At 38.1% G+C, this 21502-nt stretch overlaps 1 protein-coding gene across 1 annotated transcript in view; it reads left to right on the forward strand.

Annotated features, from left to right (window-relative positions):
- LOC140146931 (spectrin beta chain, non-erythrocytic 1-like) overlaps positions 1–21502 on the forward strand; it is a 103830-nt gene that overhangs the window by 65884 nt on the left and 16444 nt on the right. The window contains 26 exon segments of the mRNA XM_072168783.1: positions 2474–2718; positions 3317–3517; positions 4170–4286; positions 5460–5498; positions 9280–9357; positions 9734–9755; positions 9758–9894; positions 10882–10978; positions 10981–11083; positions 11788–12013; positions 12829–12945; positions 13336–13396; positions 13399–13419; positions 13422–13532; positions 13535–13608; positions 13754–13921; positions 14755–14927; positions 15942–16035; positions 16037–16171; positions 16649–16681; positions 16684–16914; positions 17526–17744; positions 18497–18787; positions 19895–20103; positions 20570–20774; positions 21287–21481. Coding sequence (XP_072024884.1) covers positions 2474–2718; positions 3317–3517; positions 4170–4286; positions 5460–5498; positions 9280–9357; positions 9734–9755; positions 9758–9894; positions 10882–10978; positions 10981–11083; positions 11788–12013; positions 12829–12945; positions 13336–13396; positions 13399–13419; positions 13422–13532; positions 13535–13608; positions 13754–13921; positions 14755–14927; positions 15942–16035; positions 16037–16171; positions 16649–16681; positions 16684–16914; positions 17526–17744; positions 18497–18787; positions 19895–20103; positions 20570–20774; positions 21287–21481 — 3602 coding nt within the window.

Raw genomic sequence — 21502 nt, forward strand, 5'->3', positions numbered from 1 at the left:
GTCATTTTAGCAAGATTTTGTGAAAAGATTTAGGGAGACTTCAAAGAAACAAGTTCAAGTAAAAGATTTATTGTCAAAAAGAAACTACATAAAGATGCTTCTCTGGTTCAACTTCATGTTATTTATACAACTATCTAGCAAACAGACTAGAATTCACTAGCAGCAAAAGGTGGTACAATTATTGTCTAATGAGGTTTCTATATGCTAGAACTCGTTTATGCCCCCGGTTAGGTTTGAATGTTCAATGCGTCAAGATTTACAAGTCCCAGATAAGAAGAATGATACAGAGCAATGAAGATTTTTCTCAGCTAGTTGATTTGCAAACTCCTATAGTATTGCCAATAATGGGAGTGCATGCAGGAGCATTTTGCTTTAAAAATGTGCATATATTCAGTGGGAATTTAGAGGTACTTGAATAAATTTGCATGGAGTGCACGAGGTTTAGTGTTCTCTCTAGAACAGGTATATATGAGGATATCATATACTTTTCAGGTGACATGGTTAAGTCATCTATTTAGCATGTTGTACAATATCAAACTGTCAGTTGTTTTCTGTCACTGCTGAAAAATTACTTTTTTTTTTCAAAGAGACTTTTTTAATGCATCAATGAAAATTGTTTAAGTTTTGATGACTTAATTTATCAATTATTCACATGCCAAACAAAGTCCAATCACTACCCTGATTTCACAAGCAGAATCTTTTTAAGAAATTTATTCAATTAAAAAAAACATCCAATTTGGAAATTGGAAAAAGGTAACAATTTTCCATTTGTCTTGTTTTCCAGTGTTTTGTGAAATTTGATCATTTTACATACATATACAAATCACATTTTCAGAGCTTAAAAATGATTGTTTGTCAGTTTCTGTGGAAAACACATCAACCGTAATAATTTCACAATGCACCAGTACAATCCCCTCAGATATCTGTCATTTTTTTCACATCACTTTTTGAGTCTCCAAAGTTGAACCCATTGATCACACCACCGCAAGCCAAATCAATCAATTATTAGGTAAATGATCCTCCTGATAGTTTTCTGATTTGTATGTTACCTATCCCTTCTTTTAACCACTATGTTACCTCTCCCCTCTTTATCTCTATGTTACCCCTCCCCTCTTTATTACTCCTTTCTTAAAATCTTTACATTTGTTATTTTAAACTCCCTCCCTTTCCATTCTTTTTAACTAACACCCTTCCCCTTAAACACCTAAGACTGTTATTATCGTTCTTTATACATTCCATTTGTTCTTGTCTATTGTTCTCCACATTTCTAAACCCATTCTTACTGCTCTCTCTATTGTTTTTGTTGCATTTCTATAAAGCGGTCTTACTGCTGTCTGTTACTTTTGTTGCTTTTTATTTATATATTTGGCCAGAAGAAGGCATTGTTATCAACATGTTAAAATTGTTGCTGTTTTGTTTTGTCAAGCCAGTTGACGTTTTGTATATGCGCAAAGTCTGTTGAATTATATGTCTATAGCAGCAAAAGTCGTTATGATAAAGGGCATTTTACATAGTTTGAGATACCAAAACCAGGTCAAAATATCCAAAGTAAGTAAAGTTGCATATAAAACAACAAGGCATTTGTGATTATGGAAACTGAAGTACATTGTACCAACAGGCACAGTGTATTAACGCATCAACCTTTGTTTTGAAGTGAAGATCAAATTACATGCGTCTACTGATATTCTGGTGTTGGGCTATTCCAGTTGAAATCCATATACCCCCTATAGAAGACATGACCTTAATCTCCCATACAGGGGGTGAAGATTTCAAATGGAGTCGCCTATTCAGGTAACCCCATTTGAAATTCACACTCCCCGTGTAGGAGATTAAAGTCATGTCTTCCATAGGGGGTGTATGGATCTCAACGAAATAGACCATTTGTCTGTTTGTGCTCAGTGTTATTTCACATATACATATTTAACACACAAGGAATTATCATTGTTATGTGTGTGTCTTATTGCCATAACAATGTCAAGCCGTCATGTAATCATTAGAAAAAAATCACAAAAAACATTATTAGCCTTGAATATGTTTTATTGTAAATGTCAATTGTGTTACTGTTGAATCTGTATGAATTATCACCAGCATACTTGATATGTTTTTTTTTTCTGATATGTTGGCTTTTTGTTGTCAATACCGTACATGTATGTGATCATCATACATTGATTTACATTGCTGATGATCATTCATGCTTTGCACGGATCCGTCATCTTGCTACCAAAAATGATATTCTCAGTGCAAATCCATGCTCAAAAGTGCATATTTTAGTTTTTCACGCTTTTCTTGCACGTACTGGCCGGAATGCTTTTACGAAGCATACGCGGCAATTAAAGCGGTGGTATGACAGTCGTAAGCAACACAACGTGCATTTGCAAGTAGAATCTCGTTTTGAGATGACCGTGCAAAGGGTGACTAAGAAATGTGTAGATGTGTAGTTCTCACTCTGCAAAATTTCTGCTTGACACACCAGGTTACCTACCAGTGGATCCACAGGTTGTAGCCGACAGAATCACACATCTGGAAGAGTCGTATCAAGAGCTCCAGGAGCTTGCGCGCCGTCGCCAGGATCGCCTTGAAGAGTCGCGCAAACTCTGGCAGTTCTTCTGGGACCTCGCCGATGACGAGAACTGGATCAAAGAAAAGGAACAGATTCTTTCGTCGCCGGATATAGGTCACGATCTTACTAGCTGTAATCTGCTTATCAATAAGCAAAAGGTGAGGTTGGGTTATAGCTGCTTTGTGTTAAATTTGTATAACACATTATATTGTATTGTACATATTTAACACATAGCAGCTATTAGAGTTAAAAGGTTTTTCCAAAACTGCGATGTTATGTATTCCCGGCCCAAAACAGTACTAGAGGAGAGAGCCAATTTACTTCCTCAAACTGAAAAAGAATTAAATTCTTTGAATATTAATTGTAGCTATTGGCGATTGAATGGGTGAAACTTAAATTTTCTGGGTTTGAACAGGCTGTTCATATTTGGTGGTGTACATTTGATGAATTCAGTCTGATTCGGCCCAGACTCATGTAAAACTGCTGCTGCGGCTGCACCCAAGCAGCTTTATGCTACAGTGTGTGAATTGATATCAAAATGTGTCTTGTTTGTTTAAGACCGTATATTTCTAACATTCTTCAACTGTTGATGAAAAGTGCAAAACCAAAATCTGATATTACGAAAAATAATGATATTACGAATAATAATGAACAAAAAATATGATGCTAAAAATTATGATATTTAATTTTTGTTTGTTTTTGAGTTTAAATGTTTGTAAAACATAATCACTTTTTTTCTTTCTTGACTCCCTCCAGGCACTGGAAGATGAATTATCTGGTCGTCATGCCGAGCTGATGGAAAACTGCCAGGTTGGCGAAGACCTAATCAAAGAGAATCATTTTGGTGCCCCTCAAATCCGCGAGCGAATCGACCATGTCAAAGACAGCTGGGACAGATTGCAAGAACTTGCTGCTGCCAGGAAGAAGAGGCTTCAAGAAGCCCTTGATATGTACCAGGTTAGTAAAATTAGTTCAATAAATAAATGTTGGCATTTATATAGCACCTTTTCAACTTTTTTAAAGCACTTTTAAGTGGCAGCAGAACAAATGTTAAAACATTTGTTCTGCTGCCACTGGGATATATCACTGCCAACAACAATGGCACCAGTATGACTACTCATTACAGCACCCCATTATACACCTGGGTTGAGTGGAGCAAGTGAGATAAAAGCATCTTGCCCATTGACTCAACATGTTGGCCCTAACGGCGTTCGAACCCACAACCTTGCGATCATGATTCGAACGCGCTGTTAGGCCGCCATGCTCATATGAGGTACCGTACGGATGAGGGTAATATATTGGGAGCAGTTGGGCTTGGTCAGGTTGCAAAAGAGTTATAATAGGTCACCGTATTCAATCAACTGTAGAGAATAAAATCATCCACAATTATCTGCTCCCTCCATTACTGCATTTGAATAATGGGGCAGACGACAGTTCTGATCAGGGTAACACCTGGCTGTTCATCCACCCCTTTGTATAATGGGAACTCTGTTTCTGAGTTAACAGATTCTGGGTCTAGAACTCAGGACTTGTGGGTTTCTGGACTTGTTGTCAGTATCATCCCAAACCATTGCTTAATATGCTATTATTTTATGATCTGTCATGACAGTTCTTTGCTGATGCTGATGATGTTGATACCTGGATGTTGGACACTCTACGTCTGGTTTCCAGCGAAGATGTCGGACACGACCAAGCTAGTGTGGAATCACTCCTCAAGAAACATCAAGTAAGTTTTCTTTTATTCTAGTCAGTAAGTCAAGTTAGAATGAATAACATGTTGGAAGTGAGCAAGTACATGCAATTATTGATGAGATGAACATGAGTGGTGTTTAAATCGGTTGTAAACTGTATATGTAAATATGGGAATGCTGCACTTATGCAAATAACATTATTGTGTGCATGCTAACCAGCATCCGGAAGAAGTGAATGGCAATGGCCCAGGGTGTGTTGGATATGATGTGTGGTGGATAGCTAACCGTCAGTCAGATAGAGAGTCTAACAGCATGCCAATTTTACACACCAATTGACCTGAAGGCTCATGCATATTCATTATTAATAAGTTTTCACTGCAGATATTGACCTAAAGGAAAAGAGCAACAATCTGCCTTGCAATGACTTGTATGAGAATTAAAGTGAATATGCTGTTGAATACACAATTTGGAATTTAGTTCTTGCATTTAGATATGTAACTTACATCAGACATGAGCTGATTGGTAACACAAATTTGATGGTAATAGTTACACAAATTTATAAAAAAAAAGTTTGAACATAATTTTGCAGAAATGGTTTAGTCTGCATAGCATAAATCCCAAAAGGGAGAAGAATAGCGCAATTTCTTCCCCTTTTCAAGGTGACACCTGAATCCGTCAATCCAATACCCAATAGTAGTACTTAGCTACCCATGTCAATACCCTAAGCTTGGCTAACATACTTAAAATGATGGAAGCTTAACATTTACAGTTTTGAACAGAATTCAAACTTACTTGTATGCTGTGTCAGCCATAATGCTGCCTTGTGATCAGTTTATACCTTAGCTTATACTTAATACAGCTTATTTTCGTAACAGCAGAAAATTATTTGATTTTTGTTTCTCTGTGCATCAATTAAGTTCCGACTTGCGTAAATTCACAAAATAGAGCGTCAGTCTAAAATGGACTTTGCGCAGCTGTGCTTAACTGAGTGTACGCCATTTTATATCAATCCCCGATAATATGACTTGTGCCTACCTATTATGAGCCAAACAAAGCTTTGATATAAGCTGATCAGAGGCAGAAACATAGTTTGACATAAGCCATAAGATGCAATCCGATCCCCAAAGCATCCCACTGAGTAGCTAATAGTTCCAGCATGTAATGCTTTCTTTACCAAACGTTTTCTTTTTCCCTCCTACTTAACTTAGGACCAAATCGAAGTGCAATTTATCCTACACCCAGACCCAGTGAGTGCATGGTGGAGGTTGGCCCTAGTTTGTGACAGAAATAATGTATCGTATGTTTACAAGAAAAAAAAGTCTGTGTCGCAAGGAACAGTAGACATGAGATGCATTTTCGTGTCATGATTAGGGCCACGGTATTAAAACTAACATTTGCGGTTCCTCATTGGTGTTTATCCTAACATTTCTGATCAGAATGTGGAAGGTTATTTCATCAAAGCATACTGGGTTACCTTGTTTGGTGTTTATTAATGCTAATCCTTGGTGTAATCCTAGACCTAATCCTTTGATCCTTGCCCTAATCTTAATCTGTACACTAATCCTGAATAAACTGTTATCCAAGTTTGTTAACATCTTACCCTTGATCTAACATGTGTGTTATCCTAACCATTTGACCATACATTAACTTTATATTAACTTTTAATATCATAAATCCGATTTCATTTTTCTTTTTCTTGATATATTTTAATGTCCTTACTTCAGTGTGTTGAGGGATTGGATAACAACGTTGGCATTTATATTATTTGTGGGACCTTAGAGCACATCAGGCACATCAAATTGCATTCTGAAAACTTGAAATTTTCAAAATAATACAAATTTTATGGCAAATTATTTAAGTTTATTTCTTTATAACAGTCCTCAAAGTTAACTTCATAATCTAATGATATGTACTTATGTAGATGGGAGGAAAAGCCAACCATCATTTGAAAATGGTGACCTTTTGTATTGAAGATTCCCCCCCCCCAAATACCTACAAATTTTAGGTCTTTTTTGATATCATCAGGACATTCCTCATAATCAGAATGCAATTTGGTGTATCTGATGTTCTCTCAGGTCCAACAAAAATACTGATAAAATGTCGTTATCCGATCAAGACTACTTAGCATATATTTGGGTTGTTTTGAAGTTGTATTGGTTCTACTTTAATTGGTGGATATATGAACTGTTCCTTATTTTGGTTTTGTTCTCTATCGGTTCACATTCTCAGTCCATCTGACAATGAAATCACTCATTGCTTGTTCTGTTAATATCACAGAATTAAAACCAGAGAACCAGGACTAGACCGCCATCTTGATACAGACATGGAGAAAAATTGGGGGTATTCGGTTTCCCTCCGAATGCGCTCGAGGCATTTGTTGTCATGCAAGCGCGACATGGATGATGGGCGCATTTGAGTGGCGCACTTGATGCGACCTGCACTTGCGAGTACCAAGGCGCTTCAGATGAGGCGCAGAATTGTTTTCGTTCGTCTCCAGCGCACCGTCGGCAAGGACCCGAATACCCCCAATTTTCTCCCCATAGCTGACGGCGCGATTGTACGTGGCGGTATAGGGAGTCCCGGTTTCTCCTTCTCTAATTCTGTGGTTAATATTAATAACCTCTCCTCAATCCATGATGATGCAGAACAGTCTGAATCCTATCCCTGCATTGTATTCACTTGCATAACCTAGCCATACCTTGGTGTTGAATTTCACTAGCCAAATTCCAATATGGCGGCCAAAATGGACGTTTCTAAATGCACACAATATATTCAGTCATATTTTGTTTATTGTTATTGAAATAACCACCCAGTCTACATTTATTGTTATTATGGTACTCAGTTATTATTCAAGACATCATCAATGGTGTGGCCTGTCATATTTATTTACTTGAGTTATAAACTATTTCTAAAGCAAGCTAAATTTTGATTCCAGTCACCTATACACAAGCAATTATTGTACTTTTAGGTACGGTGTGGCTCATTGGTTAATAATTAATTCCTTATTGCTACCACATGCGTATAATGTCGGCTTAAATGTCATTCTGGATAAAAAAATTAATTACGGCAAGAAAGTACTACCAATAAATCATGTTGCACATTTACATGACACATTGAAACTAATGGACAGGATAATGGATCCAGTGGCAAATTGGCAGAAGGCATGCAAATCAAGTCTGTTGTCAGAAATTTTCTCGCCACTGTCTAGTAATATAACCATTTTTCAAACCCCGGATCTGCCGCTGATGGGCGCAAATACAATGCATCATTGATGTGGGAGGCTCTGTTGGAGCTTATGTTTATACTTTGGGATGAAATTTCCAGATTTTCAGTTGATTTCAAATGATCTGATCTTGTTCTCATTTTGAAAATTTATAGAACAATAGAATAGAACAATATATTTTCAAACTTTTTCAATTTTTCAGACTATTTATTTTATTGCATGTTTTTATTGGGGTCTTGATTAGTTTTACTTTCTATAATTACAGTGGTTGATACATAATTCATACATAATATTATCTGTGTTCCTAACATGTATATATACACACATATTGTCATTAAACATCTTTTGATTTGATTCTTTCATTGTTCAAATAGCACCAATGGGCTATTCCAGTTGAAATCCATACACCCTATGGAAGACATGACTTTAATCTTCCACCCAGGGAGTGTGAATGGGGTTACCGTAATGGATGATTCCAGTTGAAATCTACACCCCCTGTGTGTGAGATTAAGGTCATGCCTTCCATAGGGGGTGTATGAATTTTGACAAGAATAGCCCTGTCAGTGTGTAATGTCGTTGTTTGTTTTCCCACAGGGTCCTGGTTCACAACTCATTTCCGTTCCTAAAATCAAATTTACTTCTAACACTTTAACATTTTTGTCAAGTAAACACTTGTTATGGAAGACTATACTGTTGATTCTATTACTATGTACAGTTGTGTTACTTTCGAATTTCTGCACTTTAAAACATCCTGTTTTTGTCAAATTCCTTTGACATTTGTTGATGTAAAACTGGTGTAAGTGGGCCAAGTTTAGGAACATAGAAACAGGTATTTTAGTAAGTGGGCCAAGTTTTGGAACATATAAGCAGGTATTTTTTTCTGGGAACCCAATGAGCAACTGTTCTTATGATTAGCAAACTCATTTGGATGATTGCCAAGCTTAAGTTGCTATTGTCAAAGGAATTTGAAAGTGTTTTAACATAATTAACATTTTTGCATTAGTTATATTTGTTGTAATATTTTGGAAACCAAGATAAATTTACTGATGCAAAAGAGCCTTAATATTAAGGAGTTACGATTTTCTGAATGTAGAGCTAACTGTTATCTCAAATTTATTTGAAAGTTAACATTGTTTTCTTGTACAGAAGTGAAAGTTATCGTTAAATGTTACTGTTTAACCCTATGAAATATTCTCAACATATCACATAGACACTTATTTGGACATCTGATTTGAATTTATGTAACACAACACAATCTGATCCCATCCGACCAAAGTTGGAAATTTTAAAAAATAAGTTATTACTGTTACAAACATGCTTAGTACCTACCGTGTTTAGTCAAATAAACACCCCGAGCGTTACATTTTCCCAAGGGGGGCGTTTATTTAAGGTCAATTTTATAATGATAATTCCCGTTAAAATCATTAGATAAACTTAAAACTCACGCTAAAATGACGAACTATGAACTAGAAACACTGACTTCTGGTTCATTTCGGGTTTCAATCCAGATTTTTGCCAAAAGTGGCGCTATTATTGACCATGTGGGCAACTTGGTAAGCTTACTACACAAGATAGCATGGAAATATCGGCAATTTTGAAACATCTTGGTTGAAAAAAAGTGGTGGGGCGTTTATTTGAGGGGGCAACTATTTGACGAAATCGGTTTGCAGATTTGAAATCCTGAAGTCATACTTGATTTGGTTTGATTGGATCAGATTTTCGCACATTTTACATGTATTTGTTTTTTTATTTGAATATGATATGGGACAATAGCAAGACTAATTTGTTTTAATGTTGTTTTGCAGGCCATAGCTGATGAGTTACAGAACTATGCCGACACAATTGATGCACTTCATAAACAAGCTGCAGATTTGGGTGACCAGGTAAGATAGCCTAACAATTTTGTTTCTTCTGGTATTCTCAAAAGGTGTTCATCCTGTTTTAATTACTTATGTCCACCAGTCCTCTGGAACCTTCTTTTTTGTCCTCAAGTTGGTATCAGACTGGTTTGTCATGTGAAACCTACTGCACAACTAGGCTACTTAATTGTGTGCAAGATTGTATTTCTTTACTTCATTTGAACATGCTGTTTGTATTCCTTTTTTTCATGGGATTATGAATTTGTAGATGTAATATACCAGAAGAAGTATCAGCTTCCCCCCAGGGAAAATCATTTAAAATAAATTCCAGGTCATTTTGCTGGGAAAGTTGTAAGTATTGAAAACTGACTACTATTTTGCTTGTTTTCCCTTCGTTCAGGATCGTGATGCTCCAGAAGTGCAAGCCGTCTTGGTACCATCGACAGGCGATACAAGGAGCTTCAAGAGCTTGCCAAGCTACATAAACAACGCCTCATGGGCCCTATCCCTGTACCAACTCTTCAGGAGGCAGACATGGTTGAAGCCTGGATAGATGAGAGGGTAGGTAGAGTAATAGAGACAAATCATGTGAAAGATGTTGTTAAGGCGGGTCGGATGTCAGAAGCCAGTTTTAGCCATTTAACTTATAAACGGCAGGGTGCTTTTTAATATTTTATACATTGATCTTATGGGAAATTAGTCAAGGAAGCCAATAATCGCATTTATATTTTCATAGGTCTTGCAGTTCTTGAGTTAAAGCCAATAATATCAAAACGAAAATTTGAATGTGTAGACAGAAATGACACCCTTATATCAAGCCTTGGAATTTCCTTTATATAACCCATACCTTTCTGCTTGAGTGTCTGCTTTACTTGTCTCAATATTTGAGTGCAAATACCGTAAGGTCACACATCCGTCCTCGCCTTAAGGTTATTAATTATTTTAAACTGTTGTGATTTGGTAGTTCACAGCATCTTACGATTGGTAGTGAGCTTTGGCAAAAACTGCATTGCTCAATTCATAGCGGCGTGTAGAAGAATTAAAATATCACAGATATACTTTTATAGGTGCTGCGGTTCTTGAGTTACGTTGTAAAGAGGGTGAAACAACAACACTTTTGTAAAATGTACATAACTAATTAACAACAATAAATTAAGCAAGTTTGCGAAGTATACAATTTGTAGAATGAACTTTTGCAAAACATCAAGGTGTTAATTTTCAATAATATATTGATCTAGATAATGAAAATCGACTTTTAGGTTGCTTCGACCAACAATACCTCGTCTACCCTTAAGCTAGCAAACACCATGTACCAATTTTATTCAGACTACAAAGATATTCTAATCCTGGGAATTCATTTCTGCAGGCAAACAAATATATTGTGGCTTGCAAACATCAGAAATATGTGTAAAAATCATTAATATTTGGAGCTTAAATATTGGGATGAATAACATTAATTTGTTTCAAGTGCAAAAACTGCTAAAATTATAGAAAGTGATGTGTCTTCTATAATCTCTTGACCTATGTTAACCTTTGACCTGTTCATAGGAGACAACACTGATCTCCATGCAGCCATTAGAAGACTTGGAATCCAATGAAGTCATCCTGGCCAGGTTTGCTCGCTTTGAGAAAGAGATGGAATCCAACGCCCCAAGGTGGACACCGTTAATCAGCTTGCTAAGCAGTTGTTGAATGTAGAACATCCCAACTCACCAGAAATTACAGAGAAACAGAATCATCTCAACCAACGGTAAGGGGTGTTTTTCAATGATTGATAAGGCAACAGAAAAAGTCCTTGTTCCACAGGCGGATGGATTTTCCAAGTGGGGTCGGATGGTTGGGTTTTTTTCTGAGAGAGGCTAAAGGACCCTTAAAATCAGAAAGCTTAGAAAAATGTTGCAATTTTCAAATATTTTCAATTAAAATCAGTCCACTTCAGCCAAAAAAACATACATAGGATAATCTCTTCTGTACATGGGACCAACAGCTTTATATGACTTCGGAGCCACAATATGCCTTCCATGTACTACCTGCATATGCCAGGCAGTGTATGGGGTCGAACTCTTGCAGATTGCAGCTGTGGTCAAGTTTATAGGGTGAAGCATGTAGCATAAATTACGGTGAAGCATATAGGCTGCCGCCTTTCTTCATTATTTCCTTCGTTAATGTGCTAATTTGGCTTGAACTAAAGCATTTTTCACCTTGATGTGGTAGTGACGTCAAAGTGTTGAGGCATCTGTTTCACGCGCGCCTCTATGCAGCGTCTTCAAGCGCGCGTGTGTGTATGTTAGCGCTTTGAGGGAACACCAACGATTTTTAGCTGCACCCAATGAAATACGCACTGATATCACTGCTACATCAGTGTGGATGCTTTAGTTGCACATGGTACAAAATGGATGTACAGCTGATCATCCAGTTTCATTCACTATATCGATATATGTTTGTAATTATCAGATGGGCCGAGTTGAAGGTCAGACTGGAAGAGAAGCGTGAGGCAGTGTTGGCCGTCAGACAAGTGCAAGTCTATCACCTGGACTGCAACGAGACCACACAATGGATCGTGGACAAAATCCGTGTGGTTGAGAAGACCAAGGAACTGGGAGACGACTTGGCTGGTATCATTGCACTGCAGAGACGACTCAAGGGCATGGAGAGTGATCTCATTGCTATTGAGGCCAAGGTAAATTCAGAATTCATTCAAGTTTGGGTGTAATCTCAGAAGCGTAGCCAGGATTTTAGTGTGAGGGGCAAAGCCAAATTTTGGTCCCCATTTGTCAATTTTTTGTCCCATTTTTAGTCATTTAAAGGACACTTTACTCTTTGGCTTTCCCATTTTCTCCCTGAAAAATTTCTGTGGGGGCAGTTTGCTCCCACCCCCGGGTCATCCTGGCTAAGCCCCTGTGTAAACTTACTTATAGAAGACCAAGAAATTGGTTGATGGTTAGTATCATTGCCCTGCAGGGACGACTCAAAGGTTATATAGTCGCATTGATTCTGAGATGTCTGTGTATTTTGTTAATTTAAAGGCAAGAATCATGATTTTAGGTTTTTCATAACAGTAGCAATACCTTGTCAACTCTTACTATAAAATTGAGTGTAGCTGGACATGCCAACTTGAACAGATTGAGAGGAAAAATGGAGGGACTGTTATCAGTGTTAGTTGGCTTCATTTTGCAAAATATCAAAATGTGTGCTTGAATTAGGAACAAAATGGGCTGTTCTGTTTGAAATCCATATACTCCCTATGGAAGACACAACCTTAATCACCCACACAGGGAGTGTAGATTTCAAATGGAGTTGAAATTCACACTCCCTGTGTGGAAAATTAAGGTCATGTGTTTGATAGGGGGTATATGGATTTCAACTGGAATAGCCAGATAAAAGCAGATGACTTGGGTAACTTGAAAGAAACATTTGAAAAATCTAAATGTTAATGGCCAAACTATAGAAATTCAGATAAAGTAGCATGTTTTGTGATATTTTTTGTTCCCATAGCTGGAAGATCTTGGCAAGGAGCATGAGAACCTTGCAGCGGAACATCCTGAAGATGATGAAGCCATCAAGAAGAGATATGAAGAAATTATGGAGCACTGGCTGGAACTCAAGGAACTGGTAATTGAACACTGATGAATAAGCGTTAAATTTAGAGGAATTAGGCAATTGTTACAGTTCATGCACCTTGAAACATTGCTGCTTGATAAGAATAGATGTATTTGCAATTTTATCAAACAGAACGTAACAGAAATTAAACAAAAATAGATGAGGGTCCTGAAATGAAAATATCTAGGGAAGGTGAAGAAACATACCTCAAATCGAATCGAATGCTTATTAGTGTGGTGGGTTGTGGCAAGCACAATTATGGTCATGAAACTTAGATAAAACTTGAAACACTGTAGGAATAACTGATGGAAGGTTTGATGTTGTTTCATGATATTTACGGTAGAGAACGATAACATTATGAAGTACTAAATTACATTGTGTACACATTCTTTTAACCCACAGTTGAAACTACGAGAAGCAGCTTTGGCGGAAGCCGGTGACCTGCAAGAATTCTTGCGCGATCTTGGCAATTCCAAGCATGGCTCTCAGGGCGATGACCACAGTGGCTTCTGAAGACATCCCAGAGACTCTGAAGGAAGCTGAGCAGCTGCTGAACAAACACGCTGCCATCAAGGAAGAGGTTGATGGTTATGAAGAGAAATCGCCAAGCTGAAGGAAGAGGGAGACCGCATCACAGAGGGGCAAACAGACACACAATACATGTTCCTTAGACAGGTTAGTAGACTGTATGGAAGATGTGTAGAGAAATCAGATTTTTCAAATATGATAATAACAGCGCCTTGTACTGACTTTTTAATGACTCTTAGATGACGTCCCATAACTCTTATCTGATCATCTCGCATTCCTTTTCCTCCTACAGAGATTGCAAGCCATTGACGAAGGCTGGGTTGAGCTCCACCAGATGTGGGACAACCGTCAGATGCTGCTCTCACAATCCCTCAACCACCAGATGTTCCTGCGTGATGCCAGACAAGCAGATATGATACTCAACCAACAAGACACATTCTTGGCTAAAGTGGAACAACCTGTAAGTTCTTGTTTTTGGAGGAGAAACAATATTTAGGGTTGGTTGGAAAAAGCACTGAAATTTTCAATTTTTTGATGCATTTTGAAATTTTGTTTTGGAAAAATGCACCCAAAATCTTACAATTTGGGTGTTTTTGGTTAAACAAAATGGTTGAAAAATAAGACCTCACCTACTTCACTGAGATATAGGCAAAAAGTGAGGAGAAAAAAAACCATAAGAAAATGGACATTTAAAAGGTTCATAACTTTGCCACCAAGCATTCAAGAGGCCTAGGAATTCAACATAAGTAATTGTGTGCAAGTTAGTAATGGTGGTAACTCAATTTTCAAAATTTCCAACTTTGGCCTGAGTGGATCAGATTGGGTCACATATGTGACACGATCTGGTCCATGAGAACCAAAGGAGGCATTTTGAAAATCAAGTTACTATAATTATTACATTATACATAAAATAGTCTATCATTTTATACTGAAAACACCAAAGGTCTAGCATACTCGGTTCTAAAGTTATGATGTTTTTGATGTCTATTTTCTTATGTTTATTACTCCATATTTTTTTTTTTATCTCGGTTTCAAATTTACCGCCTTTGGCCCCCATGGACCAGATCGTGTCACATAATGGCTGTAATAGATAGCTTCAGCAAGTTTCAACAATTACATAGAAGGGAAAGAGTAGCTTTTTGATTTTTGATGTCAGCAAAATAAAAAACACCTGATAAAGTTGTATAAAGCATTTGTCTAAAACACACTTGAATAGTGATTTGGTTTTATATTTGTAATGCAATAGATATAATGATTTTGTTTTAATACTCACCAAATATTTCTCTTCTGTAGGCATCACTTGAAGCATGTGAGGATGCTATCAAAAAATACGAGCAGTTCCTGGACCAGATGGGTGTCAATGATGAGAAGGTGAACAGCGTGATGGCGTTTGCCAACAGGCTGTGCGACGAGAACCACTACGCAGCTGACAAAGTCAACAAGAAGGCAGAAAACCTAGATGAAAGGTTAGAGTGTAATAGATTTGTCCTTTAGGCGACATGAATTCTGTAATCTCATTGGTCAAACACTACTATTTTCCTGCATTCTCATTAATATTAATGACATAACACAGACAGGTATAATTAAAGACACAGATAAAAAGAATTTATCGCGTCATCTGTCAATCAAATTCGAGCACGGTTTGTTTACAAGTGTCGTGATGATGACTTGCTGAACGCGAATTTATAAACGGGCGCCTTATTGTTAATTTTGCACCTTTCGACATGCAAACCATCTCAAAAGTTAGGTCTTTTTAGTAGGAAACTTTCTTAACCGAAAGCACCATGTCCACAATGCCTAGAAATGGTGCTTTTTGCCTTGTAAAAGTACGGAATTTTTCGCCATTTGCTGCTATTCCTTTTCTCCGATCAGCACCAGATAGATCAGTCTTCCTTTTACCCGCCTATTAACCTGTGTTAACCAATCAAGGATCGTAATTGACAGTGACATCAGACGCGATAAATTGTTTTTATCTTTGTCTTTCATTATAATAATTTCTATATTACCTGGGTTCTCACACGCACGCTTATGCATATGATGCAACACAGGCGATACCCTTCGAAAAACAAGTGCGTATGCATATAACGCGACATATGCAATAGCCTTAGAAACACAAGTATGTACCATGCGGCGTGGCTACACTGTTATATAGAGAAATGAATTTATTTTCTGTAAGATTTCCAAACTAAAATCCTTCTCGAAACAAGTCGGAAGATATAGAATTCATGTTCACTAAAGGATAAAATCGTTACCGGGTAAAAACACAGCACCGACCCTAATATTCTTTAGTGTGTTAAGGCAAACATTAAACAATTTAGTTTTTTAGACCTTTAGTACCAAATGACTAATTTATGATGTGTTTAAGTGCTGATTATTTCTTCAAGAAACATTGACAAGAGGGTGATTTGTTTGTAGTTGTTATGCCCCTTTATGCAATATTATTCTAAATACCACATTTTGTCTCGATGTTTCCTCCGCAGACGTAAGGCAAATCGTGAGGCAGCTGAGGCTACCCTTGAAAAACTCAAAGACAACCGCAAGCTGCAAGCCTTTGTCCAGGAGGCGGAGGAACTCTGCGACTGGGTTGACGAAAAAGGAACTCATGATCCAAGAAGAGAGCTCACGAAGTCTGCCATCAAAACTGCAGAAGCATGTAGCATTCGAGGCAGAGTTGGTTGCCAACAGGGATAGACTCAAAAGCTTAAGAGATGTAGGTGGTTGACTGGCACTTCTGTATCAATTGATTAAAGATTCATACTTCCCATTTGATAAGTTTTTATTTTTTATTATGTTGAAAAAGTGCAATAAACAATACCTTTATTCTCATTCATAAACACAAATAAAATAAAAATATCATAAGTATATACCAAATTTTAATGAAATTTAATCCAACATTTTACATGGAATTACCTAGGGCTTAAATTCGATCAGTCCCGTTGTTGCTATGCACCTCCGATTGGTTCAAATAGCGCGTATGAGTATTGCGTCGACACCCGCACAGATCAGAACCAATAAGGTTGCAGGAACGTTCTCAAGTGGGTAAGAATCTTAAATTACACTAGTCAAATGTGTTCCCTTATGGAAAGTCTGGGGTAGCCATGGAAGATACTTGCGATTCTTATATACCACAAGAGTACATGAACAAACAAATATTAAACTTGCAAAAATATTGCATTCAATCTCACAGCATGGCGGCGACCTTATGAAAGAATGTCCAGAGACATGCGAAAGCGTGTCAACAGGAACATCGAAAACCTAGAGGTGCAATGGGACAATTTGGAGAAAGACAGCAAGGAGAAAGGAGAGAAGCTGCAGGAACTCAACAACCAGCTGCGCTTCTCTCAAGGATGCGATGAGTTGGACAACTGGATCACGACGCTGGAGGATGAGTTGGGCCATGAGGAAATGGGCGGAGATTTGGTCTCGGTCAACACATTGCTGCAAAAACAACAGGTATGATATGAGAAAATGTGGATATACCAATATACCATGATGAGTGTGTTATTATAATTATTTTTTTCCTTGAAACAGTAGCACCTTAAGGTTTACAAATACCAATTATACTATGATCAGCTCGTAATATGTAAGTGAGAATTATTTGTTCTTTGTTACTGCATGCGTCAGTAAAATCCCAACTTAACACCCGCATAATTCACAGAAGCTTGCGCCAGTCGTGCAGCTCTGTGTACACCATTTTATATTAATCCAGGATGTACAAGTCCTGCCTATTGCAAGCTGATCATAGTGTAGTTTGATAAACAATGTTTGGTACTTGTGTTGTACCACTGCTTTTTGAAAATACAGAAATGAGGTGTGTGACACTTTCCAAATTATTGTTGAAATGTGCGTGCTATTTGGCAAATTTCTGTTGGTCACCTGAATAAAATCTTATAATCTTATATGGGAAAATGATTTGATATAATAATATGAAGAAGTCAAATCAAAGAATACTGATACATTCAAACCATTTATGAAATTTGCCTGGTGTTCCCTTGAGTAGATGGAAAGAGTTCCGCTAAGCTTGAATTTAACAATTCACACATGGGTGTATATTAAATTGTCAGATGTTGGAGAATCTTGTAACGGTGAGGAAGGCAGAAGTGACAGAGTTGGAGTGCTCAATGACTACTGTACCATTAGAACAGATGGAAAGAGTCACTGCCAAGAAGGCACAGGTGGAGCAGAGATTCCAAACCATGTCAGACCCATTGACCAAGAGGCGTGCTGCACTGGAGGCTAACAGACGTGGCCTGGAACTGTTGAGGGACATAGAGGAAGAAAAGGTAAGAAATATCGTATCAGGTGGTTGAAAACCTAATTGTATGTATTCAACTCGTATTGATTGAAGTAGGCATGCAGCGCCACACGATTCAAAAGTTAAGATAAGCTGAAGAATTTAAGAGGTCACTTACTCATTTGAAAAGAGAGTAAGGGATCATTCCAGACCTGATATCAGCACAACTCCCTATTCTAGGTTTCAGGATCATGCTTGGTTAACTAAAAAGTTCTGTGCATTTCAAACCTGCTCTACAATACAATTTGTGGTATGCATGTATAATATAGGATGAAGCTTCAAGCGGGAGGTTAACAACTATCTTGGCACCAACCCATCAGTGCTATAATCATACTGATAGCAGCTGTTTACATAGATACATAGTTCAGACATAAAAAAAAGGATGAGTTTTGGATTGTAAACTCAAAACCTGGGATTTTGAGACTATTGTAACAAGGTAAATAAGGATAGAGAGAGCATTGCCGCACTGATTAAGTCATCATCTAATCTAGTCGTTTTTGGTTTCTTATAAGTCAAACACTGAATTGTGCGCTATGAAATGAAGCCTTGTTGTAAGAGAAACAAGCAAATATTTCTAAAGTATCCAAGAAATTGACTCATTTGTGTGTAGATAACGAAGTCTTAACAAATTCTAAACAATTTTTTTTGGGAGGAGAATACCAAAATATTTACAATTTGGTATCCGCAAAAAGGCAAATTTGAAGTGAAATAATTCATTGTGCATTATTGTTTTCTCCACAGACATGGGTAGGGCAGAAAATGCCTGTTGCCACATCAGAAGACATGGGTAACAGCTTACAGGATGTCCAGAGTCTGATGAAGAAGAACAACGCCCTCAAGGGTGAAATTGAGGGTCATGGTCCACGCAAGGAAGATGTGATCCAGCGCGCAAAGGCCATGATTGATGAGGGTCATCCCCAGTCTGCCGCTATGGAGCAGGGCATTGGAGAGCTGGATGATATGTGGAGTCAGTTGCAGGACGCTCAGGATACACGCAAAGACAATTTGGTGGACTCGGAGAAAGCACAACAGGTAGGGTTTTTTCTGCAGGTTTCCGTCTTTGTTGTCGTCTGGTGGGGGTTGTATAACTCACCCAGCCAATATGAGATGATTCTCTTGATCGTGCTGACAGTGACACCATACATAGGGGACAAGCGCTGGTGTGTAATCAGGCTGTGTTTCGTGTTTGCCAACCTCAGTGCTAAATGTGCACCTTAAATTTGTTGCAAAGGCGGCAACCTTCCCAGATGCTCAACCGCTAGAATATGCCATGAGATGTGGTGAGATGGGGCATAGGCTGAAATCAAGATGAGGGAGGATTGGGCATGGTTTGTATTATTTATTGGCTTTCAGGCAAACAAAAATTTTGGATTGGAATGTTCATTAGAGTAACTTCCTCCTTGGTGAGAGCACTGTTATACTGAAAGCGGGATTCTTGGGCATGGGCTGAAATCAAGATGAGGGAGGTTTGGGCATGGTTTGTATTATTTATTGGATTTGAGGCAAACAAAACTTTTGGATTTGAATGTTCATTAGAATAACTTCCTCCTTGGTGAGAGCACTGTTTTACTGAAAGCGGGATTCTTTAGATATTTTTAAGCAATCAAATTAATGCAATTATAAGTCAAGTCTCCTGTGCTGACTAGAGTACCACTTGCAAATGCTATAGTCATAAGGTATGTCCTGTGAGTGCAAGTCATAAGTGCAGTATTCTGACGTTTTTCATTTGAAATTTGTAGCACTGTTAAGGTGTCAATTAAGTCTTGAGGTTAGTGGGACTTGAAATGTTCTTAGAGCGACTTTTTTTTTTATGTCGATCATATCTAGGCATTAACAGCTAAAATCTAGGAGATAACACTGACGAAACTTCGCCAGGCACAAGTGTCCTGGTGAGCGAAGGGGTTGCCGTGAGATAGCTTGTCGGGGCAATTTTACAGGACAGTCAAGTGTAGCCAACAATCGGGCTTATTACCCTGATCGGAACCGACTGTAACAAGGTCTTTTATCATGGGTCATCTGCCCCGCCTTTACCAGATGAGCCACGGGAGATTGATCATTTGATGAACAATCTCAAGACTCAATGATTCACTGAGATAAATGTTGGTTACATTTTTTGATTCCTGATTTCTTTTCCAACAGTACTACTTTAATGCAGCAGAAGCAGAGGCGTGGATGAGCGAGCAAGAGTTGTACATGATGGGTGAGGAGCGTGCCAAGGATGAACCTATGGCTCACAGTATGCTGAACAAACACAGGCATCTGGAGAAGATGGTTGAGGATTATGCAGAAAACATCAACGAGCTGTCCTTGGAAGCTAAACAACTCATTGATGAAGATCATCCACAGAGGTAAGTCATGCTGCTATCTTTCTCTGAAGGATTTAAAACTGTTTCTGATTTGTTTTGGGATTTTGCCTTAAGTTTGTTGATAATTTTAACCCCAATGCCCCAGGCCTATTTTGGTGTGTGGAAGGAAGGAAGAAAGAAAGAAGAGAAAACTTTGCTCGGGTGCGGTTTGAACCAAGGACCTCTCAGGTGCCAGACACGCGCACAGGCATACCTTGCCATGGTGGTCTACATTGGTTGACCAAGTCTTCCGTGCCCATATGACTGTTTACATGATGATGCAGATGCATATCCGATGCTTTGTGAATTGAGGTTTTTTGATGTTTGGTTATAAAGGAATATATTCAGCAATTGCTGATTAGAATTCAAAATGCACAAAAAATAAATGTAGTCCAAAAAAACTGCTTTTACAGTTGAATTCAAGTTATATCGTAATAATAATAATTCTTATATCTCTAACACCTTGCAGCGACCAGATTGCAATCCGACAGTCCCAAATTGACAAACTCTATGCCGGTCTCAAGGATCTGGCTGAGGAGAGACGAGATCGTCTGAACGAGATGGTCAAACTCTTCCAACTCAACCGTGAAGTAGAAGATCTGGAACAATGGATCGCTGAGAGGGAGGTTGTTGCAGGATCTCATGAACTTGGACAAGACTTTGAACATGTTACTGTAAGTAGTACACTTGTTTTGTTCACTTCACTTTCTTGGATATTGATCTTTTTCCAATAATTTCTATACTATTCAGCAAATTACTTCAGCGGTGTCCGTCTACTCTGTCTGATTATCTCGTAAAAGTTTGCCTAGCAAATGAGGTGCCGATCTGAAGATGATGTGATTCAATTAGCCAATCAGAACTCCATTTCCGTAAACGCCATAAACTGTGCCAAATTGGCAGACCGCTGAAGTACTGTGCTGAAAACTAGTATGATCTAGAAGAAAGAAAAAGATTGTGTGATTTTCAAGAACTTCCTTAGATGTGTGTAGGATTTTTTTTATTTCCTAATGGAAAAGAACCCAGCCTTATAGCTATTTGTTCACCTTTTATTATTTTATTTGGTTACCTGATAAAATGAACAGAGAAGAACTACCCTAATGTCAGATATTAATCATTTATGGCAACTTTGGATTGTTTTAACTTCTGCAACTCTTCATGTCTAACGTCTCTCCCTTTATCTTCTTAGATGCTGCAAGATCGATTCCAAGAGTTTGCCCGCGAGACTCATAACATTGGCTCAGATCGTGTGGCACGTGTCAACCAGATGGCAGACAAACTGATAGATGATGGACACACAGATGCTGCTACCATCGCTGAGTGGAAAGACCAACTCAATGAGTCATGGGCAGATTTGCTGGAACTCATTGAAACAAGAACACAGGTAAGAAACTTATCATTTAGG

This window comes from Amphiura filiformis, chromosome 1 (genome assembly GCF_039555335.1).
Source record: "Amphiura filiformis chromosome 1, Afil_fr2py, whole genome shotgun sequence".
NCBI lineage: Eukaryota > Metazoa > Echinodermata > Ophiuroidea > Amphilepidida > Amphiuridae > Amphiura > Amphiura filiformis.